Source organism: Rana temporaria, chromosome 7 (genome assembly GCF_905171775.1).
Source record: "Rana temporaria chromosome 7, aRanTem1.1, whole genome shotgun sequence".
Lineage (NCBI taxonomy): Eukaryota > Metazoa > Chordata > Amphibia > Anura > Ranidae > Rana > Rana temporaria.
This window is the reverse complement of record NC_053495.1, coordinates 146,523,509-146,546,333: the sequence shown is the minus strand read 5'-3', so window position 1 is coordinate 146,546,333 and position 22,825 is coordinate 146,523,509. Positions and strand designations below refer to the sequence as shown.

At 42.8% G+C, this 22,825-nt stretch overlaps 1 protein-coding gene and 1 long non-coding RNA gene across 2 annotated transcripts; one reads left to right on the top strand and one right to left on the bottom strand.

The window, feature by feature from the left end:
* The first annotated feature begins 4,577 nt into the window (after positions 1 to 4,577).
* LOC120946219 (putative nuclease HARBI1) lies at positions 4,578 to 7,059 on the top strand. The gene is made up of 3 exons (XM_040361042.1): positions 4,578 to 4,673; positions 4,812 to 5,036; positions 6,251 to 7,059. The coding sequence occupies exons 1-3, from the start codon at positions 4,578 to 4,580 to the stop codon at positions 7,013 to 7,015; spliced, it is 1,086 nt and encodes a 361-aa protein (XP_040216976.1). The 3' UTR covers positions 7,016 to 7,059.
* Positions 7,060 to 8,207: 1,148 nt separating this feature from the next.
* On the bottom strand, positions 8,208 to 9,138 carry LOC120944850. The gene is made up of 2 exons (XR_005750507.1): positions 8,532 to 9,138; positions 8,208 to 8,448 (listed from the first exon to the last, which is right to left on the bottom strand). It is a non-coding gene; the product is annotated as an uncharacterized LOC120944850 (long non-coding RNA).
* Positions 9,139 to 22,825: the final 13,687 nt, after the last annotated feature.

The following is a 22,825-nucleotide window of genomic DNA, read 5'->3' as shown; positions in this document are numbered from 1 at the left end:
AACCAAGTATTTGTTCCATCCCTATTCTTTTCACCTACAGGTGAGATATACTCAGGTGCAAGACCCATGACCAAAGGGACTCTGCAGAGGCCTGACTGGGGAGATACTAATCTTTCTCCTAGCATGCATAAGGTTATACGCTCAGCTATGGAGGGTACCCAATATGGCCCCTCCAAATTACCTGTGGAAGAATTGTGGATACTTCCACCTGTACATACCACTGAAGAAAGCTCAATAGGATCATGGCACTCAGTTTCTCCATAGTCAGGGTCCATAATATAACTAAGTACTAAGATTTGTAGGTAAAGTTGATCCAGGGTAAATCCGATTGCCTCTCGGGGGATCAGGAAGGAATTTTTTCCCATGCTGTAGCAAATTGCCTTCCTCTGGATCAACTGTGGGTATGGAGTTGGGTGTATGGGATTGTATTGTGTTTTTTATTTTGTTTGCTTATTTTTTTGTGGTTGAACTGAATGGACTTGTGTCTTTTTTCAACCTGACTAACTATGTAACTATGTAACTGTGTGTAGTTACAGACAGAAGAATAGGAAGTGAGGATTTCGCAGAAGAAATAAGGACATTTAAAATCAAAAATCGAAGGATGAGGTAAGTGAAGGAGGACTGAAATAGACAGAGTGCACCATACGCTAAACTCTCCCTCCACAAACCCGGCTCAATCTAGAGATGTCATATGCAGAATTCACAGAAAAACAAAATGACCAATTGTTTACAACACACTTTAGCTAAATGCCATATAGTTACAGTTTACATCTGCCTTGAGAACTCATATGGAAAGAAGCCACATGCATAGAAGCAGAGACACATGCCAGGGTTACATGCAATTATTATAGTTTATTATCATCAACATTTGGATACGTTGCAAATGAAGAATGCGTGCTCCAACCCACCAAACATCAAAGACAATAAACCAAAAAAACAAAGTAACTCACTTTCACATTGACACACATACACCACATATGTACTGTATATATGACAATATTTATATTTATGCATCCTCTAAATTATTTTAATTCCCGAACGATAGCCTATTAAAAAAGTGATATTAGCTATGTCGGCCATTTGTCAAGACGCTCAATTGAGACGATGTGATAGGTGAAGCATGATCTTTGAGCAGAAATAAAATTTATTAAATATAACCAGGCTTGACCAAATGACCTAATCCTTTTTTGATTTGTTTTTAATCTCAGCATGAGGATGCTCCTTTGAGGATGCTTTCATAAAGTCATTGCTTATCACGCTCATGAAAAAGATGGGACTTGTTAAACAAACTCACTGTGCTCGTTGCAGTTAATGAGATGTGGAAAGCTTTGTAATTTGATTTGCTGGACCATATGTTGTAAAGTGATACTGCTGATTTCACTTCTTAAATTTTTTTCCCATTTAAACAGTGGGCAATACTTTCTTACACAATCAACTTCCATGTAATGAAAAAATGATTTCCAAGCACCAGGTTTGTGCCTTTGTACAGCTTTCTCTTTGCAGTTACTCAGCTTCATATCTTTTCGCTGACATCTGTAATGTTCTTCACTTCACACCTAGGAAAATATTTGACAATTCATAGTAACCGCTTTTTGCAATATAAACTATCATGCCATGGCATGGCAACAAATTAGTTTCATACCCTGACAGCCAGGTTCATTTAGTGATTGGGTGAAACCTCTCCTGTAGAATAAAGGGAAAATGTTGAACATTAACTGAAAGCACAAAAAGAACTGTTGATGGATGAATATTGGGAGAACATAGAATATTTAATTTAACATGCAACAATCCAAATTCTGAAAATGTAGGATCATGAATATGGCTTTCAATGCACATGGGAAATAAATGGTTTCTATGTGCTAAGACCCATCAGAGGTGTAACAACATATTTGAGGTGTAGTACAATGGTTGACTTTCTTGTCTTAGAGTTCTCCCAAACAATAAGAAATACACATTACATATATAGGCCTTGGTCCGTTCAGGGAAGAGAAAGGGGCTCAGAGAGGAGGGAACGAACAATGATTTGCAAGTTTGCAAAAACGAAGAGGAATAAATACCGGGTCACATAACCTGGGTATGAGTAGTTAATATGGTTTGGAAGCCCCTAAAGCTAAAATCCTGCCTTAACTTTCATTATGTATAATTGTACAGGCTCCTTTCTTGTACATATATTGCTTACTCTGTCTTTAATGTACATTGTGAGCTTCTCACAATGTGCATATGAAGCCACAACTAGTCAAATAAAGCCTGCCTCATTTTATGGCTGGAGGACGTCTAGCATAATTTACCACCCACCCAGTTTGACTGTCCTGGCCAACCTCCTTTATTGATTGTGTAGTGCACCCCCTTAAGGGCGGCAAATGAACTGGATACCCCACTCTTGTGCAGCCAGGCACACCAAATTTTCACAGAGACAATGAACAGTCCGTGACTTTGTTTTTGTCATTTATTGAGGGTTAAAAACTTGGATAGGGATGGGAGGTTAGGGGATGCCCCCTTGACTTTAGCAAAACTTTAGCAACAACTTCAGTGACATTCTTCCTATATACAATCTCTATATAGCCTATATAAAGCTCCAACTTCTTTCTCCAGAACACACTTACTTGTAGACCCCAGCTGAAGCCTTTGGATATGACAAACTCTCAGTCAAATGTTTGGGTGATAGCCCATTACAGGCAGGAACCTGAGGCACCTTGTAGTGTAGCAAAAAAACTGTGAAACAGCTTGCACTTTTATTCCTGTGGCTACGGATCCTGGCACCACCTCTTCAGGCAATGCCAACCCACCTGGCTGCAGTTGCCCCTTTGACTAGCCCTTAAGGCTAACTTTCCTCCACAGTCCTCCAGACTGTCCTTCTCGCCAGCCCTCCTGGCTGACTCTGCAGGAGTTCTCCCAGGGAAGGGATGAAGACTTGGCGCAACACAGTCTTCAGGGAGAACTGGCTACGTATGGCAGTCTCACCCATTGTAAGTCCCCAGTAGTGCTGCTCTACTCACACTGTCCTCCACTTGCTCCCGTGTCTCCAGGAAGGGCTTCCTCCCGTATGTTGTAGAAAGATCCTTCCAGCACTCGAGCCTCAGCCCACGGTCATCCCCCAGACTAGGGGGTACCCCAGAGGGCCCCTGACAGTCTCCACATCACTAAATCTCCATCTTCCTGACTGCCCCTGCTGGCAGGACTCATGCCTGTTTATGAGGTGGCCTGTCCCCTACCAGCCATTTTACTGGGGATTGGCTGAGGCCCTCATAAATATTCCAAACAGCCCCTCCTAACCTCCAAACACTAGCTCTAGAAGTTTCTACAACCTTCTAGCCCAGAGGGAGGAACCAGAGGAGCTGTCAGGATGAGTCACACAGCCTGACTCACTTAGCCCTGAGCTAAAGAAATGTACCTACACTAACAAATCTACATGAACAAACCTACATTAACATCTAGCACACAATAGAGGGTGCTACAATTGGATTTAATTTCTTTCAATCACGGGGATTCACCATATGAGGTGATATCCAAAGTTTTGAGACTAGCTCTGTTTACAAGAACGTACTTTATTTATCTACGTTTACACACTACTACCTTCAAAATAGTCCCCTTGTACAGCATTACAGTGCTGCAACTTCTGGAATGTGTCCTGGAAGTGCTCTTTTTGAAGTGTGTCAAGAACCTTCTGCTATTCAAGCTGGATCTCCGCAAATGGTGTCAAAACAGTGTCCTTTGTGTTGGATTTTCAACTCATTGCAGCATTGCGGTAAACTTGCGGAATCATGTCAAACATCTCTGTGGCAGATTTGCCCAGTTTCACGCAGATTTTCACGTTTTCTCTTTGTTCTAACTTGCTGTCCATGATGAAATAGCAGAAGTCATGATGAAATAGCAGAAGTGGTAACACACATGCTCAGATTAGCACCAGTTGCACAGCTCCCAACGTACACAATATGATGTATTTTGTCACACTCACTTGTAAAGGTTGATGCTCCCTGTGACTGTGCGTGCAGCCTTGTGCTGCCATCTGTTGGCGTGTTACAAAACTAGTATTGAAACTTTTTGATATTACCTAGTTTTATGTCTGCCTAAGGGTGCCCAATTCTTCAGACTAAGGCCTCGTACACACGACCGAGAAACTCGACGGGCGAAACACATCGAGTTCCTCGTCGAGTTCCTTGTTGGACTTGTTCCGAGGCTCGACGGGCTTGCTGTGCGTACACACGTAATAGACAACAATTTACTCGTTCTCCAGCGTGGTGACGCTCACCACGTACGACGGCACTATAAATGGGAGGTTTGAATTCTTTGGCGCCACCCTTGGGGCTGCTTTTGCTGATATCGTGTTTCCGCGTGTTAGTAAAAGTTTGGTGAGTGACGATTCGCGTTTTTCATTCGTCGTGCTTTCATATCGTTTTCTGCCGTTCAGTTTGTGCTTGTGGGATCGTAGCTTGTTTATCGGGACGTGCGGTCAGGTCGTATTGTTTTACATTGCGGTTCTGTGCGCTCGTTTAAGATTTTCAGTGCGTTCTTCCTAGCACTTGCTGTTCTTCAGTGCGGTCTGATTGTGCGGTCTGATTACACGGTCGTTTCTAGCCATGTTGCAGGCACCTGATCGTCGTAGGCGACTTCGTGCTATGCAAATGTATGGTTCAGGTCTTGTTGCTTTAGACCTAGACCCAGCCATGAACAGGGTGAGGAGGAGTTCATGGACCAAGAATTGGTTGCTCCGTAGGAACCAATTCTGTCATATGCCTCTGCTGCGGGAGATCCAGGAAAATAATCCTGTAGATTACAGGAATTTTCTGAGGATGTCTGATCCTGTCTTTCAGCAGCTGTTGGCTTTGGTGTCGCCTTATATTACCAGGCAGGACACTGTTATGCGGGAAGCCATCAGCGCTGAACAGAGGCTAGTTGCCACCTTACGGTATCTGGCAACTGGGAGAAGCTTGCAGGACTTAAAGTTCTCGACGGGCATCTCCCCCCAGGCTCTGGGCCTCATAATCCCAGATACCTGTTCTGCCATCATCCAGGTTCTGCAGGATGACTATATGAGGGTAAGTTTTCTCCTTTAAGATCACATGTAATGTTTTTAATGTATGCTAATGTATTGTAATTATTCCCTTCCTCCCTACTTACCATGCTTGTAATGTACTGTGAATGTCCCCTTTGCCCCCATGCATGCTCTAAGCTCTTATTGATGTCCCTTTTTAAGGCCCACATGCCTATTTCCCTTCACTTACCTCCCCAGCATGCTATCCTGGGCCCTAACACACCTAGCCTAGTCACTTTACAATGTATTGTGTTATTGTAATGTTCCCCCCCCACCTCCAAAATGTGTATTAAAGTGTAGGTTCACCCAGAAAAAGTTGAACAAATATTGGTGAACCTAGACTTTAATAGTCATTTTGGAGAGGGCTAGATGAGTTTGGGAGTTTCATGGGGGAAAAAAAAAAAGGAACTCCCAAACTCATCTAGCCCTCTCCAAAATGTGTATTAAAGTGTAGGTTCACCCAGAAAAAGTTGAACAAATATTGGTGAACCTAGACTTTAATAGTCATTTTGGAGAGGGCTAGATGAGTTTGGGAGTTTCATGGGGGAAAAAAAAAAAGGAACTCCCAAACTCATCTAGCCCTCTCCAAAATGTGTATTAAAGTGTAGGTTCACCCAGAAAAAGTTGAACAAATATTGGTGAACCTAGACTTTAATAGTCATTTTGGAGAGGGCTAGATGAGTTTGGGAGTTTCATGGTGGAAAAAAAAAAAGGAACTCCCAAACTCATCTAGCCCTCTCCAAAATGTGTATTAAAGTGTAGGTTCACCCAGAAAAAGTTGAACAAATATTGGTGAACCTAGACTTTAATAGTCATTTTGGAGAGGGCTAGATGAGTTTGGGAGTTTCATGGTGGAAAAAAAAAAAGGAACTCCCAAACTCATCTAGCCCTCTCCAAAATGTGTATTAAAGTGTAGGTTCACCCAGAAAAAGTTGAACAAATATTGGTGAACCTAGACTTTAATAGTCATTTTGGAGAGGGCTAGATGAGTTTGGGAGTTTAGGAATAATTGTTTTTTTTTTTTTTTTTTTTTTTATCTCCCAAATTTGATCATTGATCCATCAGAGGGGGTGATGTAAGTGCTAATTGTGCATTATATTTTAGTTGTAAAAAGCTCTTTTAATTTAAAAGTTAGAATAATTATGATGTCTTTGTCTAACGTGCTTGCAATGTTATGTTCCAAATATTTTTAAAATATTTTATTTTTCTATTACACAGCTTCCGTCCACGCCACAGGAATGGCAGACTGTGGCAGCGGAGTTTGAGACGCGTTGGAACTTCCCCAACTGCGGGGGAGCCATCGACGGAAAGCACGTCCGCATCGTGCCTCCACCCCGTTCTGGTTCTGAGTTCTACAATTATAAGGGGTTCAACAGTATTGTGCTGATGGGGGTGGTGTCAGCACAGTACGAATTTCTGTACGTTGATGTGGGCAAGAACGGCCGGATGTCGGATGGGGGAGCTTTCAGGCAGACTGAGTTCGGGGAACGACTCCAAGACGAAGATCTTGCATTGCCACCGGATGCGGACAACGTGGAAGGACTCCCCTTCGTCTTCTTGGCTGATGAAGCTTTTGGCCTGGGACCCCATCTAATGAGGCCATTCCCCCAGCGCACCCTCACCCCAGAGAGGAGTGTTTTTAATTACCGGCTGGCCAGAGCCCGGAGGGTGGTGGAGAATGCCTTCGGGATAATGGCCAGCCGGTTCCGCCTGTTCCTAACCTCGATCCATATGGCGGAGTACAAATGGAACTATATCGTATTTGCATGCTGCATTTTACATAATTTTTTGAGACGAAATTCCACAAACTATATGGCCATGGTTGGGCCTGAGGCTGGACTTAACAATCCCGAGCAAATCTTGCCGGGCCTGGAACCTGCCCGTACTGGCTTGCCCCCCCAAAGTGGCCGTGCAGTCCGTGACCAATATATGGAGTATTTTATGGGTAGGGGGGCCATTCCCTCACAAGCCAATTTGGCTTAGCTTTGTTTTATCACATTATAAATCAGTGTACCCAAAAATTTAAATTTGGTCGCTTGTGTTTTTTGAAGTTGCCTCATCATTTTACATAATGTACTACATGTAGTGTCAAGTGTATTTTCCTTGCCAACTCACAACCATTTCCCAGGTAACACACAAAGTAAACACATGTAAAGTTACAGGTTCTTTAATCAAAACACCACACACTTTATTTTTTACGATTATTTTATTTATTTTAACAATCTTCTTACCAATTTGTGATTTGTACATTTTTTAAACAAATTTTTGAAGATATCAAAATCTCTTTATATATTTTTTTTGATTCACAACAATCACTTTATATTTTTTTTTTTTTTTTTTTTTTGATTCACAACAAGATAAAAATCTCTTTATATATTTTTTTTGGTTTTTTTGATTCACAACAATCACTTTATATATTTTTTTTTTTTTTTTGATTCACAACAAGATAAAAATCTCTTTATATATTTTTTTGTTTTTTTTTGATTCATAACAAGATAAAAATCTCTTTATATATTTTTTTGGTTTTTTTTGATTCACAACAAGATAAAAATCTCTTTATATATTTTTTTGGTTTTTTTTGATTCATAACAAGATACAAATCTCTTTATATATTTTTTTGTTTTTTTTTGATTCATAACAAGATAAAAATCTCTTTATATATTTTTTTTGGTTTTTTTGATTCACAACAATCACTTTATATTTTTTTTTTTTTTTTTTGATTCACAACAAGATAAAAATCTCTTTATATATTTTTTTGGTTTTTTTTGATTCATAACAAGATAAAAATCTCTTTATATATTTTTTTTGTTTTTTTTGATTCACAACAATCACTTTATATTTTTTTTTTTTTTTTTTTTTGATTCACAACAAGATAAAAATCTCTTTATATATTTTTTTGTTTTTTTTTGATTCATAACAAGATAAAAATCTCTTTATATATTTTTTTTGGTTTTTTTGATTCACAACAATCACTTTATATATTTTTTTTTTTTTTTGATTCACAACAAGATAAAAATCTCTTTATATATTTTTTTGTTTTTTTTTGATTCATAACAAGATAAAAATCTCTTTTATATATTTTTTTGTTTTTTTTTGATTCATAACAAGATAAAAATCTCTTTTATATATTTTTTTTGGTTTTTTTGATTCACAACAATCACTTTATATATATATATTTTTTTCTTTTGGGATTATCAAAAATAAACAAATCACTTTGTACTTTTTTTTGACCATCCTAACTCCAAAAATCATTTACACTCTCCCCAAAATGTCCAACAAATTTTTAAGTTTATTTTCAACCCTCCTGGTCCGATTTTTTATTTCCCGGTTGGCAAGATGGATCTCCTCAACTTCCTCTCTGCATGCCCATATTTCACTGATAACCATCTGTGTCGTCTGCCTGTCCAAGCCACCACCTGCCCGTGAAATGGGGGACAAAACCATTTAGTACAATTACGCAGGCCTACATCTAGCTAACCAAATTTAGATGATACTTTACCAGATGTGGTTGCAGCCTCATCCTGATCCCGCGGGGGTTGTCCTTCATTTGCCTCCTGGCTTGCTGCTTCCTGTCGCCCTACAAGAATGAAGAAAAGGTGTTTCAAACATTATAGAAAAATATTGAAGTCCTGAAAGAGGAATATGAATAATTGTTACAATAAATTATGGGACTATTGTTGGTTTTTAACAACCCTCTAAGCAGGACACAGGATTGTAGGCATTGCCAAAGATTAAGCAAAATCTGTGTACCTTTTTTTGTCTTTTTAAACATGGAAGCCAAACAAGTATCCACTGGATGACCTCACCTTTGTGTTCGCCACTAAAAAATTTCTTTTGGATGGCCAACAATTGTGCTACTGACCGCATGTGTCCCCAACTGATGAGCACACTATCCTTTTCCTGTATATTCACTTAATTTGGATTACTAAAAACACATCTAAATTAAATCCTCATTGGATCTCACCAGGGCCGCTGAGCAAAATCATGTGGCCCTGTACAGCCTACCTGACGGGACCCCCTTAAGCTGCCCCCCTGGCCCCGCATTGAAACTGTCTCTGCAGCACGTTACGGGATTGGCGGCATTGGTAGGCACCTGGATCAGAAAAAAGGGGGGGGCTGCCGTCTGAAATCAAATTTACAAAGCGGAGGGGGGCCCTTTACAAATTAATAATCAAAATTAAAAATTAAAAACTTAAAAAAGTAGTTTTCAGAAATAAATAACTAAACATTTATTTAAACATGAAAAAGGGGGGGCTTGGTTTGCCATTCAGGGCCCTGGGGACCTCTGGGCCCTTTAATTTGAATTTTGTAATTGTTTTTTTAATAAAAATAAAATGGGGGTTTGCCACATGGAGACCTCATGAGCCCTTTAATCTCTCTCTCTGTATCTATCTATCTATCTATCTATCTATCTATCTATCTATCTATCTATCTATCTATCTATCTATCTCTATATATATATATATATATATATATATATATATATATATATATATATATATATATATATATATATATATATATATCTAAGGACTAAAAACTAAAAAATTTATAAAAATATCTGGAAAAAGAAATAAAATGTTGATGGGCACAATCTTTGGTCGTACGAGTCGTCGTTCTGTGAATTAACGACGACTTTCACGACAAATATTTGGGCCCACTAACATGAAATACATAATACAGTACAACCTTCAATAAAAATCACATGGCGAGAATTACAAACACAAGACAGGATTACCCCGAAAAATTACTTACTTTTTCTAAGTTCTCTCCGGATTTTCTGAAGGGTCTCTTGTTCCCTCAACTTAAGGTCCGACCAGCGCTTTCTCAGCTGCTCCCGAGACCTTCGGATCCCAAATTTCCTGAAGATCCTCCTTTCAACTTTTGACATGATCAGGGCCTTGAGTTTATTAGGGTGGAGATATGGCCCGTGTTTCCCGTCATAATCCTCCTCCCGGAGGATCTGGACCATCTCCACCATCTCCTGGAATGTCATGTTGGTTGCTTTATATCGGCGAGATGTGCCAGTGTGTCTGTGGGCTGGGGCAGGCATGTTGGGGTGCTCGGGTGCTGCTGCCATCTTGTTGATGCGGGGTCAAGGAGAGAGAAGGGGCGGGGAAAAGACTAAAAAGAACGTCAGGGGTGTGGAGACGGGCGGAGCGTCACGCATGCGCGTGTATAAAGGGATACCACGTGAATGAAGGCGGCGTTCACAATCTGTAGAAGGAGACGGAACTATCGACCGTGTCATACGACGGTACGTAACGTTTTATTGAAACTTTGAGTTTGGCGGCTAGCTAGATATGTTGTTAACCGAGCAGAAAGCAAGAAAATAAAGAAATTTCGATGTCAGTCAGCCAAGATCTGACATGGAAATGGCCATTTATAGTGCCGTCGTACGGGCTGTACGTAACCGCGCTTTGCTGTAACATTTCTCAAAATCTGCTGTGTGGGCAATGTCGTTATTTTTGCATGAAAGGTGTATTTTTTTGCATGATGAACCTCGTCGTTTTTAGCATGAACCTAGTCGTTTTTGGCCTGAATCTCGTCGTTTTAGGCATGAATCTCGTCGTTTTAGGCATGAATCTCACAACCTGCTCACATAATTACTTCTTGTCGATTGCGCGACGAAAGCTAAGGGGCGTGATAACATACACACGTGTCGTACGTACGTTGGGGGGTGCGGAGGAAGACGGTTGACCGACGAGAGTGTAGCTATACTTTGATTTTGTGTCGTCATTGGCCTATACTCAGGGCCGCTGATAAGCCAGTACAGCTGGCCCTGTTGTAGGGGGCCCAGGGCCAGCAGGGGCCACGGATGGCAATCCACCTTGTTTTATTTATTTTCTAGAAATTATTATAATTTATTTAGTTTCTTCTTCTTCCATATATACTAAAGGGCTCATGAGGTCTAGATGTGGCAAACCCCCTTTTCTTCCATTTTTCAGAAAAATGATTTATTTGTATTTTAATTAAAGGGCCCAGAGGTCCCCAGGGCCCTGAATGGCAACCCCCCCCCCCCCTTTAAAAAAAAAACAAAAACAAATTATTTTATATATTTTTTTTTTTTTTTTCGGTTTTAATATTAATTTGTAAAGGGCCCCACTCCGCTACTCAATTTGCGGCAGCCCCCCCCCTCCCCCGGTTGTCTGCTCCAGGTGCCTAACAATGACGCCAATCCCGTAAATACAGTTTCAAGGCAGGGCCAGGGGGGGAGCTGAAGGGGGCCCCGTCAGGTAGGCTGTACGGGGCCCCATGATTTCTATCAGCGGCCCTGCCTATACTGCAAAGACATTTAAAGGCTATATGGGGATAAAGATTACTACCGTTTCTAGACTGATTGTGTGTTTTGCATATTTTTTGTCTTGCAGAAAAATGAATAAGTTCAATGACCCAGATTTTCTTGCCATTTTTATTGACAAATTAAGAGAGCTGCCCGTTCTTTGGGCCACAAAAGACCCAAGGTCAAAAAATAAAGAACGAAGAAAGGCAGCACTCAATAGTCTGCTACCATTTGTACAAAGACAGGTGGGGACCCATGTTACAACTGACATGCTGGATACTCGGATTGGGACATTGAGAGGCTCATACAGAAAGCAACGGAACATGGTCCTGGCTTCTCAGAGGTCTGGAGCAGGAGCAGAGCAGGTCTATGTCCCATCGCTGTGGTACTACAGCAGACTGTCATTTCTGGATGAGCACCTGGAAGTTAGGGAGTCACTTTCTAGCCTTCCCCCCAGACAGAGAAGATCTCGCTCCAGCCTTCCTCCCAGACGGGGAAGAGCAAGGTCCAGCCTTCCCTCCAGCCTTCCCTGCAGCCAACCTGATCCTCCTGAAGGGGAGCCCTCTCACAATCAAGAGGAGCGTTCCACCCTGGAGGAACAGCCTGATTTGCCTGCCTGGAGCCCGGTATAGTACTTTAAATGTGTTATTTGGTGGTGTTGAATTGCTGACAAAGAGATGTTAAAGCGGATGTTACATTTCTAAAAAGTAAAATTGACAAGTATGAAAATCATAAACACTGTAGCTGATGACTTTAAAATTATCTCTAAAATATTCCAATTGCACACCTTCCGGCAAAATGGCCAAGTAGTAAAAGGGTGCTGAAACGATCACCGGCTGGGAACCGGAAAGCAAATCATATATATATATATATCTTCGCCAGCACACCAGGGATCATAACGTCCAAAGATTTAATGCATATCTATTATTTCAAAAAGAGCAACGTTTGGAGGCCACGCAGGACCTCTTCGTCAGGGAAAAAGATGCCTGACGAAGAGGTCCTGCGTGGCCTCGAAACGTTGCTCTTTTTGAAATAATAGATATGCATTAAATCTTTGGACGTTATGATCCCTGGTGTGCTTGCGAATATATATATATATGACTTTAAAATTATGACACGTAACTTTCCGAGCCGCCAGCGATGTCAGCCCCCGCCGAGGCCCATACTCAATCCTAGCAGCTCCAAGCGCAACCATCCATAGTTAAAGCGGATCTCCACTCTAAAGTGGAGTCCCACTGATCGGCACCCTCCCCCCCTCCGGTGTCACATTTGACACCTTTCAGGGGGGAGGGGGGTGCAGATACCTGTCTACAGACAGCTATCTGCACCCACTTCCGGCCCTACGATACGGGCAAAGGACGGGTTTTTTCCTTCCTTCCCGTCCGTCCCCCGTTGTATGCTGGGAACACTCGGCTCCCAGCACACAGCGGGAGCCAATCGGCGGGCGCAGCGCGACTCGCGCATGCGCCGTAGGGAACCGGGCAGTGAAGCCGGAGCGCTTCACTTCCTGGTTCCCTCACCGAGGATGGAGGGGGGAGCAGCAGGGTGACGAGCGATCGGCTCGTCATCTGCTGCGATCGGCGCTGGACTCCAGGACAGGTAAGTGTCCTTATATTAAAAGTCAGCAGCTGCAGGATTTGTAGCTGCTGGCTTTTAATATATTTTTCCCGTGGCACATCCGCTTTAAGGGAAACAGGCAGTGATGCCAAACGGATTCACTGCCCGTTTCATAATGCGCATATGCAAACAGCGTGGCGCTTTGTGAATGGGCCGGCTGCTTTTGGGGACACACACAGTTCCCAGAATGCAGCGCGTCCCATTTACAAGTTGACACCCAGTGTAGGAGGAGGAACATAATACACCACGGCGGATGAAGAGGCAGATTTTTTATGTCCACATAGCAACAGCTAGTTAGGGGGAGTAAAACTTCAACATTCTTTTAATGTAATTTTTTGAGTAAAATGTTTTATTTGTAATTTAGGGTTATGGTGGAACCTCCTCTTTAATATGTTAAAAAAAAAAAGATTGGGCGAAATGTGGTTTCCATATCATTAGTCAGTAGTTGCCACAAAAGTATTTGTAAAAATAATGCTAACTCCTGGTGTCAGAATTATTAGCTTTTCAAAATATTGCCTAAAATATATCAATAGTCAGGAGCTGTAAATTGTGTGTGAATTTTAAAAACCACTTTAAAACTGACCCTTTTTGATACACAGGAGGACACCAGCCAGGAGGTTCAGGAAAGTGCCAGGCAGGAGGAGGCCAGGCCTAGTGCCACAGAGGAGGTGGCAAGGCCTAGTGCCACAGAGGAGGTGGCAAGGCCTAGTGCCACAGAGGAGGTGGCAAGGCCTAGTGCCACAGAGGAGGTGGCAGGGCCTAGTGCCACAGAGGAGGTGGCAGGGCCCAGCAGCAGCACAAGGTGCCAGGTGCCTCCCATCCGCATACCTAATCGAAGGGAAAGGAGGGATATGAGGGTCAGTGAAGCAGCACTGGCCCTGATACGTGATGCACAGGCCGCCCTCCAGCAGCCTACCACCACCGAGGAGAGTTATGGCAGCCTGGTCATGTCAAAAATGGGGCAAATGACTGAGGAGCAGCGCCTCCGATTTGAGCCCCTCCTCATAAGCCTGCTCAATCAGGGGGTGAGGGGCCTAATCACTGACGAAACAGTGATTTGGACCCCCGGCCGTAGTCACCCACCATATAATTATCCTCCTCCTCCTGCTCCTGCAAATCTTCAGACTTCTTCTTCTCCTCCTGATACTCTTCTAACTTTTCTAACTCCTTCTCCTCATCCTCCTCCTGCTCATGAAACTCATCACACTTCTTCTTCTCCTCCTGATCCTCTTATAAATTTAACAACTCCTTCTCCTCATCCTCCTCCTGCTCAGGAAACTTCAGAAACTCCTTCTTCTTCTCCTCCTGCTGCTCACGAAACTCTTCTAACTTTTCAAACTCCTTCTCCTCATCCTCCTCCTGCTCACGAAACTTCCGCAAATCAGAATTCTTCTCCTCGTCCTGCTCCAGAAACTTTGCCTCCTACACCTTCTCCTCCTCCTGGCACAAGTACTACTCCACTGGCACCACCTCCAGCCAAGCAGAGAAGGAAGGCTGCAGAGAAGGCTGCAGAGAAGGCTGCAGATCAGGCTGCAGTGAAGGCTGCAAGGAAGAAGGCTGTCCGGAAGACCAAGAAGTGACTCCCTTGCTTCCAGGTGGTGTGACAGAAGGCAGTCTGCTGTGGGATCACTTCCTTGGGACATCTGCCTGACCTGCTCCTGTTCCAGACCTCTGGGAGTCCAAGACCAGATTGTGCTCCTTCCTGGATGAGCCACTCAATGTCCCAATTCGAGGATCCAGCTGCTCATGATGTAACATTGTGCCCCACCTGGCTTTGCACAAATGCCAGCAGGGTATTGAGTGCTGTCTTTCATTTATTATATATATATTTATTTTATTTGTTCTGTTCATGACCGAAATAAATGGTCTTTTTTGGATTTGAAATTCATACTTGTCTATGTGTTTTTCATCAGCAAAAATATGTCCCTTGTGAGAAGGAAGGTTAACTTTACAAATAATGTCAAAAGGTAATATTATTAAGGGACAGATCACATAAGACAAAACAAGAAGGTTACAATGGTGGTTACTTTCCAGAAAAAGAAAAAAAAATGATTACAATAAACTCATAATATAAATTATCTTAAATGAAAAACTTGTTTGCTAAAAAAAAAAAAAAAAAACAGCAGAGAGAAAAGATTTGTCAATATTCATGATATCAGCATTAAAAAGGTGAAACAAATTTGACAATAATCTGTGTGAAGATAAGCAGCAAAAGAATACATTTAATGTACATTTTTTTACATTCTAAAGATGGTTGAAATGCGCGGCATTTAAACGATGCTATAGAATGTTGGCAGCGTGACGAATGTGCTATCTCCATGACAAACGATACTTTTACTGAAGTTGCGCTCCCGTCTACTACTTTAATCTGAGCATGCGCGGGTTTGTTAGCATACAGACGTCCGAGTTGCTCGTCGTAAACCAGCCCGTCGAGAACCTCGGCGAGCCAAATTTGGACTCCCGACGAGGAAATAGAGAACTTGCTCTCTTTTTGTCTCGACGAGGTTCTCGTCAGTTTCCTCGACGAAAATGTACACACGACCGGTTTCCTCGACCAAAAAATATCTCCCAACAAGGTTCTTGCTGGTTTTTGCCGAGGAAACTGGTCGTGTGTACGAGGCCTAAGACTCACCTTTCATGGTATTTTGACATTTGCTATGATATTGGGCTCCCAAGAACCAATCTACTACTTACACCAGGGCTGAGGGATTTTGAGAGGAGTATGGGCAGGGCAGGGTACTATGATGAATTCAGGCAGCTATATACAGCACCCTACTGGCCCCTTCTACCAACCATGATGTGCCTGCATTGCATAGAGAAACAGAGCCCTAATAATAAAATCACTGGGTAAAAAATGCCATATGCAAACAGAGAGATTTTATTTGAACATTACATTAGAATGTCAATGAGGGGGAGGGGGGACCAGAAAAGGCAAAATGTAAGCATATCAGCTTTAAGGCAACATTTATATCTGGTAATCTGCTCACATGATGCTAAGTAACTAATCCAAAAACATTTGGTTCCTGGACTAGTTGTTTGAAAGAGGAAAAGTTTCTGTATGCTTTCCAACAACCTGTCATGGTTTGAAACTGCTAGGATCTCCATTTGCATTACATATATGGGAATGCAAGCCCACTCCACCCATGCCAATCTCACCATGGACAGCAAGTTAGAACAAAGAGAAAACGTGAAAATCTGCGTAAAACTGGGCAAATCTGCCACAGAGATGTTTGACATGATTCGGCAAGTTTACCGCAAAGGGAATTTTCACCATATTGCACAATGCCCCCCTCATGGCCTGGCAAAACTAACACCAGCCTGTATACTAAAATGGAGCATTTTAGCATGCGGCTAGCGTGAATGGGTTATTATTATAGCTGTGGCCAAAAGAATCCAAAAAAAAACTGCTGTATTTGTGATTATTTACGGAGATCCAGTGTTATGTGTCAGTTTATGGAGCTTTAGAGGGCCTTTAGACTTGAAACTATTAGGTAGATTCAGGTACATTGGATTAAAGTTACGGCGGCGTAGCTTAGCCTGTTTAGGCTACGCCGCCGTAAATTAGCTAGGCTAGTAATGATTCTCAATATACTTGCCTGCTAATATACGGCGGCGTAGCCTAAAGCGGGCGGGCGTAAGGGCGCCAAATTCAAATGTGTTGGAGGGGGGCGTGTTTGATGGTAATGAGGCTTGACCTCACGTTTTTTACGTTTTTTTTTTAACTGCGCATGCTCTGGGCACCTACATTTCCAAGTGTGCATTGCGGCTACGTACGCCGCACGGACCTATTGATTTCGACGTGGACGTAAACAACGTAAATCCCGATTCGCGGACGACTTACGCAAACGACGTAAACAATTTGAATCTCGCGGCAGGAACGGCAGCCATACTTTAACATTGTTATTCCACCTAATAGGTGGAATAACTTTAGGCCTGCTAATGCCTTACGGAAACGGCATAAATCGACTGCGGCCGGGCGTACGTTCGTGAATCGGTGTATTAACTGATTTACATATTCTACGCCGACCGCAATGGAAGCACCACCTAGCGGCCATCCAAAATATTGCAATCTAAGAAGGGACGGCGCAAGCCGTCGTATCTTGGATATGTTTAAGCGTATCTCTGTTTGAGCATACGCTTAAACATAAGTCGGCGTAGATTCTGAGTTAGGTCGACTTATCTACTGATAAGTCGGCCTAACTCTACCTGAATCTACCTAATATATCTCTACTAGTGAAATAACCTGAGCTGATATTGCATATATAGGAAATATTATAGCTTGTCCCAGCCTAAACATATTTGGACCTTTCATCTACTGTTTAACCAAAGCATCATACAATAATATAAAACAAAATGATTTTTGCTTGGTTCCTAATGCATTTCCTAGATCTTAATTTCCTGGAAGACTAAGGCCCTCTTATCATTTAATCAGAGGTTACTGAAATCATTTTGAGCAATAAAAAAAGAAAGAGAATAGAAACACACGCTTGTTACAAATGACTGGGTTTCAGAGTTCATTGCTTGCCGTTCATATGAGAGAGATGTTATGCGTTGTAATGTCTTTATATCACATGCAGCTAGGGAATTTTCTGAAACAAACTCCTGCACACCAGCAGTGTCTAAAGGACTCTACTCCTGCAGTATAAAAATTAAACTTCCTATTAAATGGCAGATAATAACACATGGAATTTGAGACACTAACCTCTATTAAATGTACTTCCTCAGCAATATGTTGAAATCTCTTGTGGATACACATAATAGGAAGTGTTGTAGAGATCAGTGGGCCTCGTGGGTTTCCATTTTTTTTTTTAGACATAATGAAATGACTATGTAGCTGTTAAACCAGACTGGCTGTGTTACATAACTCATAAAAGTTAAAATCAGTTTGACTTATCACACTATACCCTTTCCCAACCTTGTTAAAATGACACTGTGTTCCATTTAGCTCATTTTTTTCTGTTATTATTAAAATAACCACAAACCACTAAATGATTAAAATGCCTCTGGAAGTGCAATTTTTTGCCTCAACAATACTGTTACTGAAGGATGAAAAGTAGCTGAAAATATAGACTGCAGTATACATGTAATAAATTGGTCATGCAGTATAAAAACAAATGCATTAGAATTTCATTTGATGTTGTCTGTTTAGTCCTTTTCTGGGCTTTTGATGGTTTTAAAGAGCAACTCCAAACATCAAGAATTTTTTTTTTATTGAACCGTAAAATGGTAACTCCTGCCAAAATGTTATTTTTTTTGTTTTGTTTAGAATAGTAAGGAATAGAATTTCAGATATTAAAGCTGAACTCTGGGAAAAGCAAATATAATTTAACCACTTCCATACAGGGCACTTATACACCTTCCCGCCCAGACCAATTTTTAGCTTTCAGTGCGGTTGCACTTTAAATTACAATTGCGCGGTCATGCTACACTGTACCCAAACTAAATTTTCATCATTTTGTACCCACAAATAGAGCTTTATTTTGGTGGTATTTGATCACCTCTGGGATTTTTATTTTCTGCAAAAAAAAATAAAAAAATGACCGAAAATGTAAAAAATTTTTTTTTTTGTTTCCGTTATAAAACATTGTAAATAAGTAAGTTTTCTCCTTCACTAATGGGCACTGATGTTACTGCACTGACTGGCACTGATAAGGTGGCACTGATGGGCACCGATGAGGTGGCACTGATGTGGTGGCATTGATGATGGGCACCAATATGCGCCACTGATGGGCGGCACAGATGGGCACAGATAGGCGGCACGGATGGGCAGGGATAGGCGGCACGGATGGGCAGGGATCGGCGGCATGGATGGGCAGGGATAGGTGGCACGGATGGGCAGGGATAGGCGGCACGGATGGGCAGGGATAGGCAAAACGTATGGGCACTGATAGGTGGCATGGATGGGCACTGATAGGCGGCATGGATGGGCACTGATAGGCGGCATGGATGGGCATAGATGGGCACTAACTAATGTTTTGTACTAATCGATGCCAATCAGTGCCAAACAATGCCTGCCAATCAGTGATGCCCATTGTGGGCACTGATTGGCATCCATTGTGGCACTGATTGGCATCCATTATGTGTCATCCCTGGTGGTCTAGGGTGGCATACCTTTGATTTAAATCCCTGGTGATCTAGTGGAATCCCTGGTGGTCCAGTGGGCATCCCTGGTGGTCCAGTGGGCATCCTCAGGGGGGGCTGTGCTGATAATCGATCAGCACAAACCCCCCCTGTCAGAGGAGCAGCCGATCGGCTCTCCTCTACTCGCGTCTGACAGACGCGAGTGAGGAAAAGCCGATTACTGGCTTTTGCTGTTTACATCGTGATCAGCCGTGATTGGACACGGCTGATCACGTGGTAAAGTGTCTCCGTGAGAGACACTTTACCTAGATTGGTGTTGCGGGGTGTCAGACTGACACCCTGCAACAACGATCGCCGCGATGCGCGCCCCCGGAGGCGCGCAGCGGCTCAGAATCCTGAGGACGTCATATGACGTCCAGTCAGGATTCTACAACCACTTTGCCGTCGTCAATCTGTCATTGGCGGGCGGCAAGTGGTTAAATACAACAGACATGTGTGTCCTTACTGTGTGCAGTAATCCAATGTGAAACTGGATTACAGGAAGCTATGAAGCTTCCTGTAATAAACACTGGTCACTTCTGCCCTCTCTCTCTTTGTGCAGGGTGGCTGGTCCTGTATCCGCCCGCTCCTGTACTTCCTCCTTTTAACCTGAACAGATCACATGACATACTTCCTGGTCTATTTAGGCCTGCTGCTGGAGCTGCTCATTTCTGGATTATCTTCAGCTTCTCCTTGATCCTGTGTATCCTGATTGAACTTCTGTTATTGACCCGACTTGCTCTGACCTGTGATCCTGATCTTCTGATTTACCCTTGGCTTGTACTTCTGACTTATACCTCTGGCTTGCTCCACCGTGTCTGACCTTGGCTTTGCTTAACCACTTAAGGACCCCTTCACGCTAATATACGTTGGCAGAATGGCAAACCCGGTCTGAAGCTCCCTGACCGTGGCCGCGGGACTCGCGGACCCGATCGCCGCTGAGTCCCCTGATCGGTCCCCGGAGCTGAAGAACGGAGAGAGCTATGTGTTTTTTATATATTTTTGGGGGATATTTATTATTGCAAAAAGTAAAAAATATTGCATTTTTTTTACAAATTGTCGCTCTATTTTTGTTTATAGCGCAAAAAAAAAAAACGCAGAGGTGATCAAATACCACCAAAAGAAAGCTCTATTTGTGGGAAAAAAAGGATGCTAATTTTGTTTGGGAGCCATGTCGCACGGCCGCGCAATTGTCAGTTAAAGCGACGCAGTGCCGAATCGCAAAAAAGTCCAGGTCTTAAGTGGTTAAAGTGTCACTAAAGGAAAAAAAAATTTCTTTAAAATAACAAACATGTTATACTTACCTCCACTGTGCAGTTCGTTTTGCACAGAGAGGCCCCGATCCACGTCTTCTGGGGTCCCTCGGCGGCTGTCTCTGGTCCTCCCCGCAAGAACTCATCACATTCATGGGAGAGAGCTTGCATGGTGATGAGTCCTTGCGGGCGCGCTCCCGTGATACAGCCGCCATAGCTGCTCACTGTATCACTTGGCCCCGCCCCTCGGCGCGCTGCGTCACAGGATGTGATTGACAGCAGCGCCAGCCAATGGCTGCGCTGCTCTCAATCCATCTGCTCTAGCCAATCAGCGGCCAGGCTGAGCGGCGAAGAGCATCTCGGAACCGAAAGCGGTACTTTCGAGGGTCAGGTAAGTAAAACGAGGGCTCAGGGGGGGGGGGGGGCGGCCTCATTAGATGTTTTTTCACCTTAATGCATAGATTGCATTAAGGTGAAAAATTTTTTCCTTTACAACTCCTTTAGGCTCCTTTCACACTGGGGCGTTTTTCGAGTGTTATTCGAGTGTTATTTAAGTGTTTTTCGAGCGTTATTCGAGCGAATCCTTATCTGCAATCCCAATGTGCTGGTAAAGCACTGCTAAGACCCTAAGGCCTCGTACAGACGACCGGATCTATCCGCTGGGATTGATCCGCGGATCAGTTCCAGCGGACAAATCCGGTCGTCTGTACGGCCTAGCGGATATTTATCCGCGGAGATTTGTCCGGTCGATCGATTTCAAGCGGATAGAAATTTCTTAGCATGCTAAGAAATCTATCCGCTTGAATCGTTTCCAGCGGATTGATCTGGTCGTCTGTACAGACTCACCGGATAAATCCGTCCGCTCCCCTCCCTCGCATGCGTCGTAATGATTTGACGCATGCGTGGAAGTACTTACCTTCCAGCGTTGCGCACGTCGCCGCGTCATCGTCGCGGCGACGGCGCGACACGTCACCGCGGATGTATTCCGCGCGGATTTTGATCCGATGGTGTGTACAACCCATCGGATCAAAATCGGGAGAAGGAATCTCCGCTGGAAACGGTCCGGCGGACCGTTTCCAGCGGAGATCCCCTCGTCTGTACGAGGCCTAACGTTTTAGGGCTTTTTGCAGTGCCTCAGTGTGAAAGGGTAAGGCGTTTTTACAGTGCTTTCAATTCATTTCAATAGAGAGGGGTGTTTTTGGAGCATTTTTTTGAGCACCCAAAGGCTGTTTCAAAGATGCTGCTTGCAGGACTTTTCTCAACGCCCTGCCAGTGCAACACCTCAGTGTAAAAGGGCAGGGCTTTTTTCCAGCCCTTTTAATTCATTTCAATGGAGTTGGGCGTTTTTGGAGCGTTTTTTTCAGCGCCCAAAAGCTGCTCCAAAGATGCTGCTTACAGAACTCAGTGTGAATGGGTCCATTGAGATGCATGGAGAGCGTTAAATGAGCATTTTAATAGCGTTATTTTTAACACTAAAACGCTGTAAAAACGCTTCAGTGTGAAAGCGGTCTTCAGGTACATGGTGTGAATGAGAATTCAATGCTCCATCAGTGTCATGCATAGACAAAGCAACTGATGTTAGCTGCAGAGACAATGCACCAGTACCTACCACCTTCTGCACACTCACCCCCTTCTGTTTCTCCTTGCCACCTTAACATATTGCTTCACTATCAGCTTAGCACCTGACATCCCACAACATCCTACCAGCTTACTGCTCCATAGACATCCTTCGGAAGGAACTACTGAAGGTTAATAACTAAATAAGCTCTATGCACAATCACTAGCTCAATACAAGTATAGAAAGAAACAAACAATAACAAAAAATTTAAAATCGCTCCTACATGTAAAAACCATATTTTTTTCCCTAGAAAATTACTTAGGACCCCAAAATATTATATATATGTTTTTTTAGCAGAGACCCTAGGGAATAAAATGGTGGTTTTTGCAACTTTTTATTTGACACGTTATTTGCGTAGCGAAGTAAAGTTAGCCCAATTTTGTATAATGTGAAAGATGATGTTACACTGAGTAAATAGATATCTAACTTGTCACGCTTTAAAATTGCACACACTCGTGAAATGGTGCCAAACTTTGGTACTTAAAAATCTCTATAGGCGACCCTTTACATTTTTTTACAGGTTACCTGTTTAGAGTTACAGAAGAGGCTCTAATGCACGCAACGATACCTCACATGTGATTTGAACACCGTTTAGATATGTGGACGCGACTTACATATGCGTTCGCTTCTGTGCGCAAACGCACGTGGACGGGGAGATTTACATTTTTTTTTATTCTTTATTTTACTTTTATTTTTTTACACTTTCTCTTTAATGTTTTATTTTTTTAATCACTTTTATTGCTATTACAAGGAATGTAAACATCCTTTATAATAAGATTAGTGCGTGACAGGTCCTCGTTATGGGGTGTGTGCAGCTCTCCCCTCGATCTCAATCCAGCAATGTGTACAAGAGTAGTGACTCTCCCGAGTCTCTCCCTCCCATTGGCTGAGATGCAGCAGCA